Source organism: Heptranchias perlo, chromosome 23 (assembly GCF_035084215.1).
Source record: "Heptranchias perlo isolate sHepPer1 chromosome 23, sHepPer1.hap1, whole genome shotgun sequence".
Lineage (NCBI taxonomy): Eukaryota > Metazoa > Chordata > Chondrichthyes > Hexanchiformes > Hexanchidae > Heptranchias > Heptranchias perlo.
In genome coordinates this window covers 16,839,056-16,860,914 of record NC_090347.1, presented here as the reverse complement: position 1 = coordinate 16,860,914, position 21,859 = coordinate 16,839,056, and the positions used below count along the sequence as shown (strand labels likewise).

At 40.5% G+C, this 21,859-nt stretch overlaps 1 protein-coding gene across 3 annotated transcripts in view; it reads left to right on the top strand.

Moving 5' to 3' along the window:
* The first annotated feature begins 1,472 nt into the window (after positions 1 to 1,472).
* The window catches only part of gna13a (guanine nucleotide binding protein (G protein), alpha 13a), a 62,872-nt gene continuing 42,485 nt past the window's right edge, over positions 1,473 to 21,859 (top strand). For all 3 annotated transcript variants that reach the window (XR_010966967.1, XM_068004099.1, XM_068004097.1), the window contains exon 1: positions 1,473 to 2,000. Coding sequence is in view for 2 of the 3 variants with exons in the window: in XM_068004099.1 (XP_067860200.1) it covers positions 1,479 to 2,000 (522 nt within the window). In the remaining variant the exon portion in view is untranslated. The remainder of the gene's footprint in view (positions 2,001 to 21,859) is intronic.

The following is a 21,859-nucleotide window of genomic DNA, read 5'->3' as shown; positions in this document are numbered from 1 at the left end:
CAGGATACGGTTGTTGTGACAGTACCCTGCCTCCTCACTATAAAGCTCTAAAAACAAAATGTTATATATATTTTTAAAAATCACATTCACCCATAATCCTGGCTCTAACAGTTTATTTTTCCCTCTTCCATAAGTAGCATGACTCATTCTGCCAAGCCTTAGTACATCCTGGACTATAGGGTCAGCCATTCCTCAGTGAACGACCATGCAAAATTTGTATTAAACTTGTCCATCTGCATACTTAGGACTATAATTACCAGGGTTACCACTGACTTTCTTCAGCAAAGGAATTTCTGGGATCCATCATATGGCTAGCCCAACCCCAAACATGTTTGTCTGCTCCCGACCCCAATGTCCAGCATTACAATTTCCAAGAACTTCTCCTTTTGAAACTACTGTACCCCTTTCCCTCCTGATCTCTGAGTACTTCTCCATGGCCCATATCCTCCTGACCTCTTAATGCTTTTCCATAGTCTGCTCCCTCATCCAACCTTCCCATGGGGCAATGTGTTACAGAAACAATTGGGAGAAGAAAAACAGAAAAGCAATAAATAAGAAAAAGAGAAATGGAAAAGAAATGTGAGAAAAGAAGTAAAATAGCAGATGCAAGAAAAGAGAAATGAAGGAGAGGATGAGGGAAACAATATAAGCAAGCGCAGAGGTCTTTCCAGAAAAAAAAAGTCCTGACTTTATTTCAACAAAGCTGTGGTCCTGGGAATGAGTGAGAGATGGGCACAATTGTAGAGAAGGGAAATCCTGTTGAAGTTGGGGAGAGCGCGGAAGGGGTATATGGAGAGGAAAATAAATTGTTTTGTTGAGTGCATCGCTAGCTTTGCTGGGAGTAGGATGGACAGTTGCTGTTGAGGCTTAGCTGGTGTACTAACATTATAAAATATTGCACCTGACTCAACACTAGCAACACAGAGAAATCAATTAGTATCTACAAATATTACGTGCTTTCGAAAGGGAGTTTCATCATCCTTACTCAGAGCTGTCAAAACTTGGAAAATGTTACAATTGACAGTTTTGACCAGCAAGAATTATACACATTACAAACCTATTTAAATAGATAGAGCTGTATTTCTTTTTAATAGTGATATGGATCGAACTAGATTGCATTAGACGAGTGATTACCACTCCTGGGGTCTGCTCGTTTTGGAAAACCGTAACCTCAGTTTGGAAAAAAAATGACAGATCTGAAGGAAAATATTTTAATTTCACACTTGCAAAGCTGTAAGGGTACTATTGAAAGACCCTACAATAATAATGAATTCAACAAAACGATTAATTACAATAGCAGGCAAAAATTACTCATTCAGAGAACTCGTTACAATGAATCGAGTTGTTACTCCTCCAGCCAGTAGAGGCGCTGCAGGTGACTCCGAGCGACGTCGGCAACGTGCGTGACGTTGAGCGCTCGCCCCTGCGTGTGGCGGGAACGCGCGCCCCTGCTCGCTCCCTCCTCACTATGTTATCGAATGTTAAAGATGGCGGATTTCCTGCCGTCTCGCTCCCTCCTGGCTGTTTGTTTTCCGAGCTGCGTCCTCACCCAGCGGGAAGCTGAACAGCTCCGCAAGAGCAAACAGATCGACGAGCTCATCTCCCGGGATAAGACTTACGTGAGGCGGCTGGTGAAAATCCTGCTGCTCGGGGCCGGCGAGAGCGGCAAAAGCACTTTTCTCAAGCAGATGCGAATTATTCACGGCCAGGACTTCGACCAAAAGGCCAAGCAGGAGTTCAGGGGAACCATCTACAGCAACATCTTGAAGGGAATTCGCGTCCTCGTGGACGCCAGGGAAAAGCTCCGCATCCCCTGGGGAGACCCCAGCAACCAGCAGAACGGCGAGTTTCTGATGAGTTTCGACACCAGGGCGTTGACCGGGGCCGCCGCAGGCCTCATGGAGACGCGGGTTTTCCTGCAGTACTTGCCGGCCATAAGATCGCTGTGGGCGGATAGTGGTATCCAGAACGCTTACGACAGACGTAGGGAGTTCCAGCTGGTGAGTAACTCGGAGCCGTCGTTCCGGGGAAGGTGCGCGGGCTTTGAAAGGCCTGGCCTTGGGGAAGGGAACGAGAAGCCAGCGGCTTCCTGAAGAGGGTGTGTTCCGAGTTGGAGCTTTGGGCGGGGGGTTATATGGTTTATTCCTGAGGCTCAAATAAACTTTGGAAAGTTAGACCTTGTTCAGTTAGGATTTTTTGTGTACGTTCTTCCATTTAGAAATGAACTTTTCAGAAAAATCTTCATTTAAAAAAAAATATCAAAATTATTTTGTTCAACCGCAATTAGCCTCAGTAATTGTTGGACGTAGACTTGAATGTAGAAAGCACACGCATGTGTATTGGTACACTACTGTATATGAAGGTTGAAGTTCGAAATTCACTAGGAATTTTAAAAAAGCTTTATTGCATAACCCTTTATGAGGACTATAGGGTAAGTTTTGTATAAATTTTCCAGTGGAAAATGTTTGAGTCTGTACATTATGGTATTAGAAATTTATCAGTAATTCTGAAAGACGTGGGATCTTTAGAAATGACAGCTTTCAAATTTTGTCACTGAGATTTTGTTAAATTATAATCCAACTTTTAAGTATGTTATTTTTCTATCCAGAGTATGTTGTTTTGACTTAAGATCAGGGATTTGTAAATGTGTACCCATCCATTGAGACAAGTGACGGGCACATTTTGCATATTTGTGTTTTTGTAAAATTTATTTGATCTATTTGGAGAGCGAGTGTTTAGTATATTTATGATTCATGAAAACGGTAAGATTGTTTAAAATAAAGCTGAAGTACACAGTTATCATCAGTGCATGGCACATTTATTGAAACCAACCTGTTACCTGCTGCGTTTGGGAGTTTGAGCTACTTGTAAAATAGTTTGCCAGTTTGATTTTTTTTCAATAATTTAAGGTATGTCTCTATATTGAATTTCCAAGATTTAGTGTCATTCTAAATTTCTGCAAACGTTATGTGCTTCTATCAAACAACTGGACAGTGCATATTTTTCCAATCTGTAACCAAACTGAAATTCAAAGTGCTTTCAAATTAAGAGAAATCAACACTCTAGTGTGCACATTCACATTGCGTAGTTTGGGGGTGGATGTGACGTGTATGTCGCATTGATCTTCTGAATGACTGACAAAGGGATTTATTTTTTGAATAATTAGATATAATTAGAAAATGTGGCGAGTGAGGAAGTTAATCAAAAATTAGTTGCGTCATTCAGAGTAGGTGAGGGCTTCAGTGTTGGGAATTACCTAACTTAAATTGCTATTTTCCCTACGAAAGTAGTACATCAGAATTAGCAGAAAATGACGTTTCTGTACTCTTCACTGTAATCTGTGCAATTTCCTTGTATTTTTTGCCCTGGTAGGTACTTTATAATCACAAATCTCATCAGCTGGGAGGGAGGGTGGACTCAGTGAAGCAAAATTGCTGTGGCTACTGACATGGTGCTACTTTATGATTAGTTGGTGGGTGCAGTTCACTGAGGTGAAATGGCCTGAGCCTGCTTTTTCCTACACTCTGAATTTATATGTGGTGATTTGGTCAAGAGCTGGTGGAATTCAACAAAGGTGAGTGAATTGGAGTCTCAGGCAGTCCAGGAATTTGAATTCCCAACTTTCTGGTTTTGAGCCAATTGCATCCACTGTTGGAACTGGAGAGACATACATTTAGAACAATTTTGTTGAATTTTACCAGCTGCATGAATTGGAACTCTGGTAAAACCAGTTCTGTTAACCCAAACCAAACAGAACTTGACCTTAATGTAGACTCATTCTTCTCTGAATGAAACTGAATTGAAACCAATTTGGGACTTATTAAAAGAATTATAAGTGAGTTCTATTCTGTGATTTGATCATATTGTACAGGTCATTTGGAATACCATCTGGGCCTTGTTTGCATATTGATCTATTATAAAGATAGGGTCCGAACAGTTCATTATTCTTGCATATTCTGACAGTAGGATTGAGCACAAAACTGTAAATAATAAATTGACATACTTAAAAAAATTTCTATAGAATTTGAAAGAAAATTTGAAGAAATGTGGTAGTTACCGGTACATGAAAATTTTAGGTTAGCCATTCATGTAACGATTCATTGTATTTGGGTGATCGCATCTATATTTTACTCATTCTTTTGAGGGGAATATGGAAACTGATAAAGAAACTAGCTGTTCAGTGTTTCAGCAGAAGAGTCATCAGTTATGGAGAAATGTAGGACTTCATGTGCTCCACCATTCTGGGTGAAGGAGGAAGCACTGGTTGAAGCAAAAGGCGTTAATGGGAAAATAAAAGCAAAGCTTTTTTGAATTCTTCCTACATATTGACTATACTATTTAGGGAAATGACTGAAACATTGACTCCAGTTAAACATGAGTAACTTATAACAAACCAGGAGTTTTAATGCAAGTGATAAAAAGAAACATTTTACTGCTCACATGCACAGTAAGGGGACAGGTTTTACAATCGACCCACATTTCAGGAAATGCACAATTTGTGCATCTCCTCAAATCCTGTTTTAGGTTTAACAAAATGTAGGAGTCAATTACAACCCCTTTTTAAAAATTGGAACTGATAATATTTGTTCACAAATGTAAAGCCCATAGTATCTGCCTTTAATGTCTAATTTCTATAAGAGCAACAAATAAAAGTGATAGGAATATGTTCTCTCTCTCTTTGCTCTTTCTTCCTTCCACCTCCAGCTTGGATAAGGGAAAGATAAGAGTTGCACTACTGTTGAATTGAAGTTCTGATCATCATTTCACTGCTGCCTGTATCCTGACTCGTACCAAGTCCGGTTCACCTATCGCCCCTGTGTTCGCTGACGTACATTAGCTCCTGGTCCAGCAATTCCTCAAATTTAAAATTCTCATCTTTGTGTTCAAGGCCCCCCCCCCCCAAATCTGTGTAACCTCCTCCAGTCCTACAATTCTCTGAGAACTCTGTGTTCCTCCAATTCTGGCCTCTTGTGCATTCCTGATTTCCTTCGCCCCTCCATTGGCGGCCGTGCCTTCAATTGTCTAGGCCCTAAGCTCTGGAATACCCTCCCTAAACCACTTTGTCTTTCTACCTCTCTTTTTGCCCAACCTTTTAGACACCTGTCCTAATATCTCGTTATGTGACTGTCAAATTTTGTCTGATGCTCCTGTGAAGCGCCTTGGGATGTTTTGCTACATTAAAGGCCCTATATAAATACAAGTTGTTAAGACTTGTTCAGCTGGACAAAAGATAGACATAGCCTGCATGTCAATTCTGGGGACATGTCTCACTGAATTTTTACCTGTCGGATTTTATGAAAGATGCCCACTTAAATTTTAGATTGATGACTCTTGGATCTATGCATATTTAATAAAATTAAATTTATGACTTTGGTAAGTATGAACATTTTAAAATGATTTTATAGAATAATAGTTTTGAAGGATCACACTTGCAAAGTATATTTCATGATTGATTCAGGTCATCAACTCTCTAGTTCTGCATATGGTTGCACACACTTTGGGTTTAGTTAGGTTACCTTAGTTAGGGTTCGGGATTTTGATAGTATTTTGACAGATTTGGAATGGATAGTTTTTTTTTTAATAGTTGTAGCTTCTGTTCTTGCAGTGCATGCAGATTATGTCCATAATTCAAAATGCTCCTATTGCTAGGTTTTTAAATTTCTCCCATTTGTAGTTACGTTTCATTTTTGCTGGTTTGTCCAATTTGATCACCAAGGAGAGTGATGACTGTACAAGAAGAAAATCAACCTATCTGTATTGGACCTCTGATGGTTACTTTGCCTCCATTGCCACTGAAACCATTGGTCATGCTTTACTTGCCCCTAGATACTTTCCAACCATCTCCTTACTAGACTCCCAAGTCCACCTAACATAAACTTGAACTCAACCAAACTCTGCTTCCAACATCCACTCACTAATCACCTGTCTTTGTTGACTGTCATTCATTTCCTGCCCCCCAATACATCAAATTGAAAATCCTCATCTTGCTTTATAAGTCCATCCAAAGACTCACTCCACCGTAGTTCAGCCTCCATCAGTCCCACGTCCCACAACCCTGACCATGTACATTACTTTTCTGCTCCATTGTCAATGGTGAACCTTCAGCTGTATTGGTCCTATTCTCTTGAATGCATCCCTAAGCTCCTTTGCCTTTCTACTTTTCTCCCCTCTTTTAAAAGCCTCCTCAAAATGATCTTTTCATCTTTCAGTCCTTCTGGATGCCTTTTTCACCCCTGTGTGGTACCTTGAGATTTTTTGTTAAAGGAGCTAGGGAAATGAAAGCTGCTATCCTAAAGATGAATGGTTACGTTCCTGACCCAAATTAGCCCTTCTTATTTGAAAAGTTTTTATTTTAACTAAATACGCACTTAAAGCAGGGTTAGAATTTGTGCTATTTGCTACCATAGCTTTTTCAGTGCTTTATTGCACTCCGTGCAGTGAAAAAATTCATTGCTGCGACTATTTGTCTGCAGGAATAACATACCTTGTTTCTGAATTTGTGGCTGGTTCTCACTCTAAAAATGGAATATTGTCATTTGTTAAGTGCAAAAGCAAAAAGATTCGCGTCATTAACTTCTGCTAGTCTATTCACTTTTAATAGCTCTAGTATTTCTGCAACTCAAAAATAGTGAAACAAGAAATGGCCCATAGCTTGGTCAGTTTTTCTGCATCTTTCTAAAATTGTGCTCTTCAATATTATACAGTACATTTGTACTCCGGTTAAACTGGAGTCTCTATTTTCATCATGTTCAGAAGAATAAGGGAAAACCAGTATGTGTTAACTTGTCACAGTCAGCATTTTGACTTGAAGAATGTGTATTGGTTTGGAAGGAGGAGGAAACAGCAATTTGGTCTCACCCATTGATAACGGAGCAACAAGAATATTGATTGTAGAAGTTTGTGACCCTGATGTCCCACCTTTCTGGAGCAATCTTAGTGGTTGAAAGCTGCAGCAGAAAACCTGTGTGGGGAGAAGGGAAGACCTGGAATTTTGTACTTCAGCTTGGCATACCTGCCAGTTCCAACAAACATTTTAAAATTAAAATCGGTCTATGTTTGAGTTGAAATGCTTCTCATTTAAAATTCTAATTGTTAAAATTTTCAGTTTTGAAGTAGCATGTCTAACATAGTCAACCATGAGAGTTCTGGTACCATATGCTCAATCCAGTATAGCAGTGTCTGTGAATCTGGGTCCAGGAGTCCTGAAAGTTGGTTGCATTGGGCTTTTCAGACCGTAGGTGCCAAATGCAGATGTTGGACTCTAGTTTATTATTCAACCTTGAAAGTGTATAGAAAGCCAAAACATTGGAGTCTGTATATTTAGATGCATGGATAAGAAAAATATATTCTGGATCCCAGAATTTAAGATTTGTGTGAATATTGAGCCAAAATATCATTCAAAGGCTATTGACTCTGGAAACTGCATAAATTTTTGGAGTACATGTTTCAAGCTTGGAAATGAAACTGTGATTGCAGGAATTACATTTAAGAATTGAATCCTCCTACTAAGCTGTGCAAATTACTGTTTTCAGATTCATAAAAGTGTTTGATTCAGGCTATGCTTAATGTAATACTGCAGAAAATCTTGGATTAGGTTGACAACTGTCACTAATTTTCTGAGTTCAGTATAAATTTAAAAGATGTTAAACTTTTTTGGGGCATCTTGGATAGGTGGGTGCCAGAATCCTAGGGCACCTTTGGAGCAGGAAGGCACTATTTTAATGATGGCTAGGGAGAAATAGGAGGCCTTTGAACAATTTCCAAAATAAGTTACATCTTTAAAACTGAGAAGCAATGGCTGTAGTTCAGTGGGTTAAATGCGCTACTTGGTGAGGCCTTAAGCCGTTCAGACCAGAGAAGTCCCAGGTTCAGCCCTTACTCTATGCTGTTGGCTGATTTCAGCCTGGACAACAGTGAGGCACTATATTTGCCTCATTAATCCAGGCTAGGAGTGAAGATGGTGGGAGAATTCATTTATGGTAAACACTGTCTGATTTGGTACGCATTGATGTTTGGTGGAATGTGCACGTACGGGTATAGGTATAGGACAGTATCTGGCTCATTTTGAAGCCTTCCACGGTTGGATAACCTGCCAACTCACTGTCTAGACTCGTGTATTGCCCACTTAGGTAAGGTACGAGAAGGCTGGCGGTACCTGTGACACTAATCCAGTACGAGTCACTCACTTTGAGAGCAGGGAAGAAAAGGGAGTAAAACTGGAAAAACAAAAAAAATTGCCGTGAAAATTTGAGCGAATGTGCAGCGAACGCTGCTACAGGTTTTGAACCTGCTTCTCACATGAAGGAATATTTACTTTGAAAGTTTGAAATTCTTGAATTTATGGTCACAAGTCTGTGGTAGCATTTCTATGCTAATTTGTTTCCTAGTTATTAGAATATTTTGAGTTAAGGGATTCTCAAAAGAGTACATGCACTTCTACAGCATTAGAATTCATAGATGTTTTAAATGTTCACACTTGGAAGAAAGCAAAGATAACTTGGACATATTTGCTTGATGGAAATTGGTGTTTTGTATTACTGGGAAAGCTGATTTGAGTTTTGTAGGGAATATAATATTATGGTCATACTTCCTTGACAGTAATTGTTGGAACAATAAGATGTAGCAGTTGAAAAATTTTAGTCATTGCTGCCACCAGTTTCATCACTTCCTTTTATAGGACTGGGCAGTGTTCTTGAGATGAGTAATAGTGGAGGAGAGTTCAGTGTTCAGAGCACCATGTTGCTGATTGATTTCCTGCCTGATGCCAACATTTCTGCATCTGATTTTCAAAATGTAATCGTTCTACTTTAAAGCCTTTCTGAATTGTAATAAGATTGGACTTTTACAGATTGTAGTAGTTTGAATTTATAAGTAAACATGAATTGAATATTTTTTTAAAAGTATTTAAAGTAGATAAGTCACCTGGTCCAGATGGGGTGCATCCTAGGTTGCTGAGGGAATTAAAGGTGGAAATTGCTGAGGTGCTGGCCATAATCTTCCAATACTCCTCAGATATGGGGGTGGTGCCAGAAGACTGGAAAATTGCAAATGTTATACCCTTGTTCAAAAAAGGGTGGTGGGGAAGCTTTTAGAAATGTTAATCCGGACAAAATTAATAGTCACTTGGACAAGTGCGGACTAATTAAGGAAAGCCAGCACGGATTTGTTAAAGGCAAATCGTGTTTAACCAACTTGATTGAGTCTTTTAATGAGGTCACAGGGAGGGTTGATGAGGGCAGTGCAGTTGATGTTGTGTATATGGACTTTCAAAAGATGTTTGGTAAAGTGTCACATCATAGGCTTGTCAGCAAAATTGAAGCCCATGGAATAAAGGGGGCAGTGGCAGCATAGATATGAAATTGGCTAAGTGACAGGAAACAGAGTAGTGGTGACCGGTTGTTTTTCGGACTGGAGGATGGTATAGAGTGGTGTTCCCCAGCGGTTGGTACTAGGACCATTGCTTTTTTTGATATATTAATGACTTGGACTTGGGTGTACAGGGCACAATTTCAAAATTTGCAAATGACACAAAACTTGGAAGTGCAGTAAACAGTGAGGAGGATAGTAATGGACTTCAAGAGGACATAGACAGGCTGGTGGAATGGGCGGACACTTGGCAGATGAAATTTAATGCAGAGAAGTGCAAAGTGATACATTTTGGCAGGAAGAACGAGGAGAGGGAACTAAATGGTACAATTCTAAAGGGGGTGCAGGAACAGAGAGACCTGGAGGTATATGTGCACAAATCTTGGAAGGTGGCAGGACAGGTTGAGAAAGCGGTTAAAAAAGCAAATGGGATCCTGGGCTTTATAAATTCTGAGCACCATATTTTAGGAAAGACGTGAAGGCCTTAGAGAAGGTGCAGAAAAGATTTACTAGAATGGTTCTAGGGATGAGGAACTTCAATTACGTGGATAGACTAGAGAAGCTGGAGTTGTTCTCCTTCGATCAGAGAAGGTTGAGAGGCAATTTGATAGAAGTGTTCAAAATCATGAAGGGTTTAGATAAAATAATTAAGGAGAAACTGTTCCCATTGGTGGAAGGGTCGAGAACCAAAGGACACAGATTTAAGGTGATTGGCAAAAGAACCAAAGGTGATATGAGGACAGATGTTTTTACGCAGCGAGTAGTTATGATCTGGAATGCGCTGCCTGAAAAAGTGGTGGAAGCAGATTCAATCGTGGCTTTCAAAATATAATTGGATAAGTACTTGAAGGGAAAAAATTTACAGGGCTACTGGGAAAGTGTGGGGTTGTGGGACTAACTGGATTGCTCTTGCAAAGAGCCAGCACAGCTCAATGGGCCGAATGGCCTCCTGTGCTGTAACCATTCTATGATTCTAAATCCAGCCTAGACTAATGGGAAAGAAGTCTCATGCCATTACTGACTGCAGGGATTCAATGTGAAATAAATTCATGAAGTCTCACCCCAGTACCTGGTAGTTGTTGGTTTGTAGCACAAGGTTGCTTATTGTTCGCAAGGAAAGCACACTCATTCAGAAGTGTCCTGAAGACGGTTGATGTGGGGAAGTGAAAAATCTCGGTGGTACTCTTTGAGCTTGGCTTTAAGATAAGTTGTTGGCATTGAATAGAGGTAGTTTTAGTTTGTGTTGTTCAATGCTTAATGCTGACAGTGGGTACCAAATATAAAAAAAAGTTCCATCCTGCAACATAGGTGTTCTTGACCATGAATTACCAAAATAAAAGGAAAATCTCCTATGAGTTATGGGTCATTCACTTTAAATTTTGACTTGGGGAGAGTGGGTGTAAAACCATCATTAGTGCAACCTCTGCACAGCCTTTCATGTTGTCTTTGGTGTTGCTTTAGTTGGGTTTGTTTCTTCCAATCTAAACCCCTGTGAAAATCAGATAATTTTATTTTTCCATATTGGTTCCAGGTCTTGATTTCTATATAAATAGGTCTCCTGGGTTTAATTAGTTGAACTTGTCTTAGGGCAGGGTGGAGAAGGAGAGAAGGGAGAGATAATCCTCGGATGTGCACTTGGTACCTTTGTCACTCGCATATGATGGTCTGATACTTCAGGTGCCATGCTTTAATTTTTAACTACAAATGATGGCATTTCATTTTTTTTAAATTGGAAAGTATTCTGATTTTGGTGTAACCAGATAATATTGTGTGCCCCACATAATGTTGTTTGTACAGATTACTCTGAGTAATCTGGAAAACAGACTACATTAAATAGTTCAGATAACATAATGCAGTTACAGGTGAAAACCAGAACAAATAGACACTGTCCACGTTGAAGAATAAAGCAAATCATTTGCATTCCTCTTGGTTTTAATTTGGTGCAGCATGCAAAAACTGTTAGGATATACTAGCTAACAGTTGCACTGGAGTAAGCAAATATTTAGTTAGATCGCTGCAAGACCAAATGTTTCTGCTTACCGCATCTTTATGACACAGGATAGTCAATGACACTTCTGGAAATAGTTTTATGTAGATGGTGTGAGTCCACTCACAAAAAGTGGAACATAATGGTACCAATTGTGTTTTATGTGTCTAAAGTTGAAGAAAACCAGAATATTTTATAGCCTTAAGAATAGTAAATGAATATTGTAGAGCTTTTTGTTATTGTAAATACTAACATGGATAAATAGACACTAAATTAAGTCAAGCATGAAACGGCATCAATTATAAATGGTGCACCAAGAAGCTTTGTACATATTCTGAAGTGTGATATAGGTCTCTGGAGTACAGAATGCCAGAGGTTTTCATTCTTCTTGCCTCATTCCTTACTTTCAGAAGTATTTTCTGTAGCCCCCGATTGATATCCTTCCACTGAGATTGCAGGTATCATGTCCCTGGCTGTTGGCCTGTGATCTAAAACTGGATGCTGGTTTTCCTTTCTGGGTGAAAGCACTGACAATATTACCATTACGTAGTGCAATGACCAGACTATTTTGAGGGAATTATCTAAGATTGATTAAGGGACACTACCAAAGAATGGTAGATTACAGGTTTGCAGTTCCCCATAGTGAATTCCAGATTACAGCTGACATTTGAGGAAAGATGGGAGTTTCCCTACCGGGAAGTAAGAGAGGTCCAGGCATCCTTGGATACACTTGGACAGCCCTTGCTAGTAACTGTTTGTTTATAGAGCAGTTTTGGTACAAGTCTGGGGGCAGGCTTCACTAATCTTTTTTAGCTGTTGAAGATACAAAAAAACAATTCATTACCAATGCAGAACTAGGGGAGTGGGGAAGGAAGGGGGAAAGTACTTGCAAGGTTTTGACCTGTTGTAAGTAGAAGAGGATAATGGTAGTAAAGATCAAGATATCCACTGTTAACTGCAAAATTATTAAAATACATTTTAGACAGTTTTTTTAAAGCTGAATTCTTGTACTTGGTTTCCAAAATAATCCTGACGTAAAAGATCTACATCAAAAATGGAAGTAATTCACTATAATAAGCAGCATTATTTACATCGTGATTTTGTCAATCATCATTGCAACTTTACAAAAGGCAGATTGATTAAAAGAAACCTACCAGTTCTATTGCTGTTATCACCTGGAAACTAAACTAATTTGTTTCTCTAGATAATCAGTAAAAATGCTCTTCACTAAGGTGGGTTTATATAATCGTTCAAGTGTAATTTTTAACATGCTTGTTCATAATCTGAGGTAGTTGTGAAATTACTTACAGTACTGAAGTGCTGTGATATGATGGGAAACCTTAGTTGAACTTGCAGACTTGAATCCCTCAATTACATTTGTGGTGAATTTCAACAGTTCTGAGCTTGGTTACTAGGTACCTCGTAGCATATAGCTGCATCTTGGAGAAAGGAATATTGTTAGTAGCCACTCCATTACTACTTTGCACTGCACGCCACAGCAAAAAGATGCCTCTGCTGAGTTTCCAGTGATCATGTGATCTCAGCTCTTCAGCACATCATAGCTGACCTGTGTTACACAACAGTTTATGCTGCTACATCAAAAATTCTCATGGTATTTTACAGTTGCCGGCTCAATAAGTCGAGTACAGATAGCTATATTGAGCCTCCTCCCTCCCTACTTCGCCTAAGCCTGTCAGCATATCCTTCTATTCCATTTCTTCCTCGTGCTCGTCTAGCTGCCCCTTAAATGCATATATGCTGTTTGCCTCAATTACTCCTTGTGGTAGCACGTTCCACATATTTGTGACTTTAATTTTGGACTCTGCCACAAGTGGAAACATTTTCCCTACGTCTACCCTATCATTATCTTGAAGACCTCGATCAGGTCACCCCTCAGCCTACTCGTTTCTAGAGAAAAGAGCCCCATTGTGTTTAGTCTTTCCGGATAAGGATATCCTCTCAGTTCTGGTATCATCTTTGTGAATCTTTTTTGCATCCTCTCCAATGCCTCCATAGCCTTTTTATAATATGGACACCAGTACTGCTCACAATACTCCAAGTGTGGTCCAGCCAAGATTCTATACAAGTTTAACATAACTTCTTTGCTTTTCAATTCTACCCCTCTAGAAATGAACCCTAATGCTTGATTTACCTTTTTTTAATAGCCTTTTTAACTGCGTCGCTACTTTTGGTGATTTGTGTATCTGTGGCCAGATCCCTTTGCCCCTCTATCCCTTTTAGACTTATTATCCAAGTAGCATGTGCCTTCCTTATTCTTCCTACCAAAATGCACCACCTCACACTTATCTATATTGAAATTCATTTGCCAATTACATGCCCATTCTGCAAGTTTATTAATGTGCTCTTGCATTTTGACGCATTTGTCCTTTGTATTAACTACACCCCCCCCAATTTGGTGTCGTCTGCAAATTTTGAAGTTGTACTTCCAATTCCTGAATCCAAATCGTTACTGGAAATTATGAACAACAGTGGTCCCAGCATTCCCCATCCCTGTGGAACACCACTTACCGCCTTTTGCCAGTCTGAGTAGCTACCTCTAACCCCTACTCTGTTTTCTGTTTTGTAGTCAACTTGCTATCCATTCTGCTACCTGTCCCCTGACTCCACATGCTCTGGCCTTAGCCACGAGTCTATAGTGCGGTACCTTATCAAAGGCCTTTTGAAAATCCAAATATATTACATCTACTCCATTACCCTTGTCTACTCTGTTACTTCAAAGAATTCAATAGGGTTGGTGAAGCATGACTTTCCCTTCTGAAATCCATGCTGACTATTCTTTTATATTTTTGTTCTCTAGATGTCTTTCTGTTACATCTTTGAGTAAAGATTCTATTATCTTTCCTACCACTGATATTAAGCTAACTGGTCTATAGATGGCAATAAAATTAGAGCAAAATCCTACAAGTGAAGCTTGGCCAGTATCACTGTGGAATTGATGATAGTCTCATGACTAGTATGTGAACCATATTTCTCATTGTAGGTGGTGGCTTAATTAGTAACTTACTTGAACCAAGTTCTTACCAGAGCACATCTCCACAACAATCATGTTAGTACTGATGTAAGAACATAAGAAATAGGAGCAGGAGTAGGCCATGCGGCCCCTCAAGCATACTCCACCATTCAATAAGATTATGGCTGATCTTTGGCCTCAACTCCATTTTCCCGTCCGATTCCCATACCACTTGATTCCCCTAGAGTCCAAAAATCTATTGATCTCAGTCTTGAATATACTCAGTGACTGAGCATCCAGAGTCCTCTGGGGTACAGAATTCCAAAGATTCACAACCCTCTGAGTGAATAAATTTCTCCTCATCTCAGTCTTAAATGGCCGACCCCTTATCCTGAGACTATGCCCCCTAGTTCTAGATTTGCCAGCCAAGGGAAACAACCTCTCAGCATCTAAGCCAGATAATTGACCCAACTATTCTAAATGAAAGCTAGTACAAACAAAATTAGGACATTTGACAATATTATTCCAGGCGGGAAAGTGGACCGTGAAGTTAATTTTTGTCACTAAACTTATTTAATGTATTGGTATCAATATAGTATAGGAGGATGTTACAATATATCAGTAAGTGAACACACTTGTGCTGGTATCCTACTTATGTGATGCTTCTAATTCTTCACCTTACTACCACTATACCACTACCACCCAGAATTAGAAGCATCACATGAGTAGCATCCCCACAAGTGTGTTGACTTGCTGAAGTGGCAGAATATATAAATGCAGAGATTAGACAAGCAAAGGCAGAGTGGTTTTAATGGGGGATTTTAACATTTATATTGATTGGGATAAGCAGATCAGCTCATGTTAGAAAAGTAGCGAATTTCTTGTATGTTCAGGACAGCTTTCTGCAACAATATGTCCTTGAACCAACAAGGGGTCAGGCCATATTAGATTTAATAATAAGTAATGAGCCAGATTTAATTAACAGCCTAACGGTCATGAGCATTTATCTAATAACGATCATAATATGATCAAGTTCAATGTTATGTTTGAAAGGGAGAAACCCGTATCAGCGACTAAGATTCTAAATTTCGGTAAGGTCAACTTCAACGGGATGAAGCAGAGACTGTTCACAGTAAACTGGGCAAATCTGTTAATGGGTAAAACGAAAGAAGATCAGTGGGAGGTGTTCAAAAAAGAATTTAACGTGATACAGAATCAGTTTATATCCCTAAGGGACAAGAGCTGTACTTGCCAAAAAAAAAAGCCATGGATGACAAAAGAGGTAAAGGACAACATAAAATTAAAAGAAAAAGTATTCCAAAATGCAAAAAATAGCGCAGATCCTGGTGACTAGGAGAGATACAAAGGGTGACAAAACAGATAGTAAGAGCTACAAAAAGAAACTTACAAGGGATATCAAAATCAACACATTTTTACAATTATTATATTAGGAAAAAGAATGTGGTCAAGAGCAATGTGGGCCCCTTAAAAACTGATAATGGTGATATTGTAAATGAAAATAAGGAAATGGTGGACCTGTTAAATAATTACTTTGTGTCAGTATTTACAGTAGAACAGGTTAGCATGCCGGACACCCCAAGGAAACTAAATTTGAATCAGGGAAGGGGACTCACCCTAATTACCGTAAGCAAATTAATAGTAATGAAGAAAATAATGGCACTAAAGAGTGACATCCCCAGGACCAGGTGGTTTCCATCCCAGGGTTTTAAAGGAAATAGGTGAGAATATTGCAGGTGCCCTAATTATAATCTTCCAAAGTTCTCTTGATTCAGGAACAGTTCCTTTAGGTCAGAAAGATTGCATATGTCACTCCACTCTTTAGGAAAGGAAAGGAGAGGGGGAAACCAGGGAATTACAGACCAGTTAGCCTAACATCTGTTGTTGGGAAATTACTAGAGTCTATAATTAAGGATAGAGTGACTGAACACCTTGAAGATTTTCAGCTGATCAGAGAGAGCCAGCGTGGATTTGTGAAGAGTAAGCCATGCCTGACGAACCTGATTGAATTTTTTGAAGAGGTGACTAAAATAGTGGACAGGGGAATGTTTTTGGATGTTTATATGGACTTCCAGAAGGCATTTGATAACGTCCCTCATAAGAGACTGTTGGCTAAAGTTGAAGCTCATGGAATTGCGGACAAATTATTGACCTGGTTAGGAAATTGGCTGAGTGGCAGGAGAGAGAGTGTAGGGATAATGGGCAGGTACGATAATGGGCAGGATGTGACTAGTGGTATCCCACAGGCATCAACTATTCACTGTTGATGCCTCAACTACTCACTGTATTTATTAACGTCTTAGATGACTGGATAGAGAGCCATGTATCCAAGTTTGCTGGTGACACAAAGACAGGCAGCGTTGCAAGCATAAAATTAGAGAGCGATATTAATAGGTTAAGTGAATGGGCGAAACTGTGGCAAATGGATTCCAATATAGGCAAGTATGAAGTCATCCACTTTGGACCAGAAAAGGATAGATCAGAGTACTTTCTAAATGGTGAAAAACTCAAAACAGTGGAGGTCCAAAGAGACTTAGGGGTTCATGTACATCATTAAGATGTCATGGATAGATACAGAAAATAATCAAAAAGGCTATCGAATGCTGGCCCTTATAGCTAGAGGACTTGAATGCAAGGGGGCTAGAAGTTATACTACAGCTATACAAAGCCCTGGTTAGACCAGAGCTGGAGTACTGTATTCAGTTCTGGACACTGCACCTTAGCAAGGATATATTGGCCTTTGAGGGAGTGCAGCATAGACAGCATAAAATGATACCTGGACTCCAAGGGTTAAATTACGAGGAGAGATTACACAAACTAGCGTAGTATTCCTTGGAATTTAGAAGACCAAGGGGTGATTTGATTGAAGTTTACAAGCTATTAAGGGGAACTGATAGGCTAGATCGAGAGAAACTATTTCTGCTGGTTGGGGAGTCTGGGACTAGGGGACATAGCCTAAAAATTAGAGCCAGAACTTTCAGGGGTGAAGTTAGGAAACACTTCTACAAGCAAAGGGTGGTAGAAGTTTGGAACACTGTTCTGCAAACAGTAGTTGATGCTAGCTCAATTAATTTTAAATCAATCTGAGATTAATAGATTTTTGTTAACCAAAGGTATTAAGGGATATGGGACGAAGGCAGGTATGTGGAGTGAGGTTACAGAGCAACCACAATCTCATTGAATGGTGGAACGGGCTCGAAGGGCTAAATGACCTACTCCTATTTCTGTGTTGTAGACATAATCAGCATTTGTAAAGACAAATCTATAATTGTACTGCTGTGTGTTTTTCTGCAGCTTAATTGGACATAGTGCAAAAATTTCATACACCCATTATTACGCTACACTTCGAAAACCTAATAACCCTGACTGGCTATGACACTAGTTTTCTAACTTAATTTTATATTCTACACTTTAATATGTGGACTATTCAGGGCAATGGGTTATTTTTCATTGAGTCATGGAAACAGCCTGTGGGCTGTAGACAACCTTCAGGAGTGGGTAAGTTAACTCAAATATTACAGATGATTTTAGACGTCTGTTTTTAATGTTTAAATCTGAGGGCTGTCACTAAGAATTCAGCAAAGAGTAAAGGGTGTGGCCGCCCATTGTCTGCGTATTTGCTTTTTAAAATTGAGTTGTACAAAATGTACCTGCTTTCTTGGGTCATGATACCCAACTGCCATATAACCTGCCTAATAGATTACATCCCACTTGCAGATATAAACATTGAGGGGCATGGTTTATATACTTAGTTAGTATTTGTTGAGGTTGGGATCATTCTGGATGAGGTTGCTTGATGTGTGGCCCCTGCTGAGGCTTAGGAGAGCAGGAAGGTGACTGAAGCCTTTGATTGTGTAAGCTGGGGAGGTTGTGGGTATTGAGTTTTGTGCTCGTACCTGGCTACTTCCTCCGTCCCAAATGCAACTGCTTGAAAAACAATCTTTGATTCCTTTACAGCTATCCCTTTCTTCCTTTTTTCCTTTTGGTTTGTTTCACCTTCTGTATTCTACCTCAATGAGTTGGGAGTAAATTTCATTCTAAGAGAGGCAGAACTTATCAGCACTTAATGAGATTAAAACTCTTCTGAGTTGTTTTGCAGTTACATATAGATGTTGGCCTCCATTAGTATGAAACTAACTCTCTCAACCTGTAGAAGGAGAGGCAGGTAATGTATTATACCACTGCTATGCTAATCAAGGGTGCCTTGTGAGCTATGAACTGACCCTTCTAAAAGATAGATTAACAATGGAATGGATTCCAGCTATAATATCTGCATTCAATTTATCATAATGCCAAAGTATGCCCTACCGTCATAAAGCTGTGTTGAAGTTCCATCTGTTAAATTATTGGACTTCAGGTCCTGATATTTGCATGTTACGCTTTTGGAGATTTGCTACCAGTGGGGATTTGTCCTCATCAGGAACCAAATACATACATGTTATGAGGGAAGTTTGTTTCATATTTAGATTTTTAACTATGTATGTTGTACTGTTTCTAGGTTGTAACATCTCAAACCTCTCATATTTAGGCAGCAAACAGTGTAGATTTCTGTGTTTGTCTTTTTAATTGATTCTGATCAGTAGAAATATATTTCTACTGGAAAACTGCAGGTGCTGCAAATCTGACATAAAAACTGAAAGTGCTGAAAATTCACAGCAGTTTAGCCAGTGTTTCTAAAGAAAAAACGGATCATGACATTTCGGGTGTGTACCCTTGATTAGAATAGAAGACTCAGAACCCTAAAACATTATAACTTGTCTTTTCTTTACCGATGCTGGCTGACTTGTCTGTTTCCAGCATTTTCTGAAATCTACCTTATTCTTTTCTGATGTTCCTCTTTGTCACTCTACCTCTTCCCCCTCATTAGCTTGGCTCAGTTGGTAGAAGTCTCGCCTCTGAGTCAGAAGGTGGTAGGTTCAAGTCCACTTTAGGATTTGATTAATAAAATAAAAATTTGACAAAAATCTGAGATAAAAAATAACTGAAATTTTGATTGCTGAACAGAAAAATAGTCATTAGTTTACTTCCCAGATTGATTATATGAAACTTTTTTAGCATTTTGCCACTATTGCAGTCATTTGGGCATGTTCTTCAGTATAAAGGTTTTAGGTAATTGTGCAGTTCAAAAATTATGTTTCTTAGAATCTGTACAAATTTAGAGCTTCCATATTTTAAATTGCAAAGTGACTCATTCTTGATATTCTGTGCTTTTCATGAAATTTGGGATTTTTTTTAATTCGTTCATGGGATGTAGGCGTCGCTGGCAAGGCCAGCATTTATTGCCCATCCCGAATTGCCCTTGAGAAGGTGGTGGTGAGCCACCTTCTTGAACTGCTGCAGTCCTTGTGGCGAAGGTTCTCCCACAGTCTGTTAGGCAGGGAGTTCCAGGATTTTGACCCAGCGACGATGAATAAATAGCGATATATTTCCAAGTTGGGATGGTGTGTGACTTGGAGGGGAACGTGCAGGTGGTGTTGTTCCCATGTGCCTGCTGCCCTTGTCCTTCTAGGTGGTAGAGGTTGCGGGTTTGGGAGATGCTGTCGAAGAAGCCTTGGCGAGTTGCTGCAGTGCATCCTATAGATGGTACACACTGCAGCCACAGTGCACCGGTTGTGAAGGGAGTGAATGTTTAGGGTGGTGGATGGGGTTCCAATCAAGCAGGTTGCTTTGTCCTGGATGGTGTCAAGCTTCTTGAGTGTTGTTGGAGCTGCACTCAACCAGGCAAGTGGAGTGTATTCCATCACACTCCTGACTTGTGCTTTGTAGATGGTGGAAAGGCTTTGGGGAGTCAGGAGGTGAGTTACTCGCCACAGAATACCCAGCCTCTGACCTGCTCGTGTAGCCACAGTATTTATATGGCTGGTCCAGTTAAGTTTCTGGTCAATGGTGACCCCCAGGATGTTGATGGTGGGGTTTCGCCGATGAATATCAAGGGGAAGTGGTTAGACTCTCTCTTGTTGGAGATGGTTATTGGCTGGTGCTTGTCTGGCGCAAATGTTACTTGCCACTTATGAGCCCAAGCCTGGATGTTGTCCAGGTCTTGCTGCATGCGGGCTCGGACTGCTTCATTATTTGAGGGGTGGCAAATGGAACTGAACACTGTGCAATCATCAGCGACCATCCCCATTTCTGACCTTATGATGGAAGGAAGGCCGTTGATGAAGCAGCTGAAGATGGTTGGGCCTAGGACACTGCCCTGAGGAACTCCTGCAGCAATGCCCTGGGGCTGAGATGATTGGCCTGCAACAACCACTACCATCTTTCTTTGTGCTAGATATGACTCCAGCCACTGGAGAGTTTTACCCCTGATTTCCATTGACTTCAATTTTACGAGGGCTCCTTGGTGCCACACTCGGTCAAATGCTGCCTTGATGTCAAGGGCAGTCACTCTCACTTCACCTCTGGAATTCAGCTCTATTGTTCATGTTTGGACCAAGGCTGTAATGAGGTCTGGAGCCAAGTGGTCCTGGCGGAACCCAAACGGAGCATCGGTGAGCAGGTTATTGGTGAGTAAGTGCCGCTTGATAGCACTGTCGACGACACCTTCCATCACTTTGCTGATGATTGAGAGTCGACTGATGGGGCGGTAATTGGCCGGATTGGATTTGTCCTGCTTTTTGTGGACAGGACATACCTGGGCAATTTTTCACATTGTCGGGTAAATGCCAGTGTTGTAGTTGTGCTGGAATAGCTTGGCTAGAGGCGCGGCTAGTTCTGGAGCACAAGTCTTCAGCACTACAGCTGGGATGTTGTCGGGGCCCTTAGCCTTTGCTGTATCCAGTGCACTCAGCCGTTTCTTGATATCACATGGAGTGAATCGAATTGGCTAAAGACTGGCTTCTGTGATGGTGGAGATATCGGGAGGAGGCCGAGATGGATCATCCACTCGGCACTTCTGGCTGAAGACGGTTGTAAACGCTTCAGCCTTGTCTTTTGCACTTATGTGCTGGACTCAGCCATCATTTAGGATGGAGATGTTCACAGAACCTCCTCCTCCCGTTAGTTGTTTAATTGTCCACCACCATTCACGACTGGATGTGGCAGGACTGCAGAGCTTTGATCTGATCCGTTGGTTGTGGATCGCTTAGCTCTGTCTATAGCATGTTTCTACTGTTTAGCATGCATGTCGTCCTGAGTTGTAGCTTCACCAGGTTGGCATCTCATTTTTAGGTACGCCTGGTGCTGCTCCTGGCATGCTCTTCTATACTTCTCATTGAACCAGGGTCGATCCCCTGCTTCTTGGTAATGGTAGAGTGAGGAATATGCTGGGCCAGGAGGTTACAGATTGTGCTGGAATACAATTCTGATGCTGATGGCCCACAGCGCCTCATGGATGCCCAGTTTTGAGCTGCTAGATCTGTTCTGAATCTATCCCATTTAGCACGGCGGTAGTGCCACACAACATGTTGGATGGTGTCCTCAGTGCGAAGACAGGACTTCGTCTCCACGAGGATTGGGCGGTGTTCACTCCTAACAATACTGTCACGGACAGATGCATTTGCGACAGGTAGATTGGT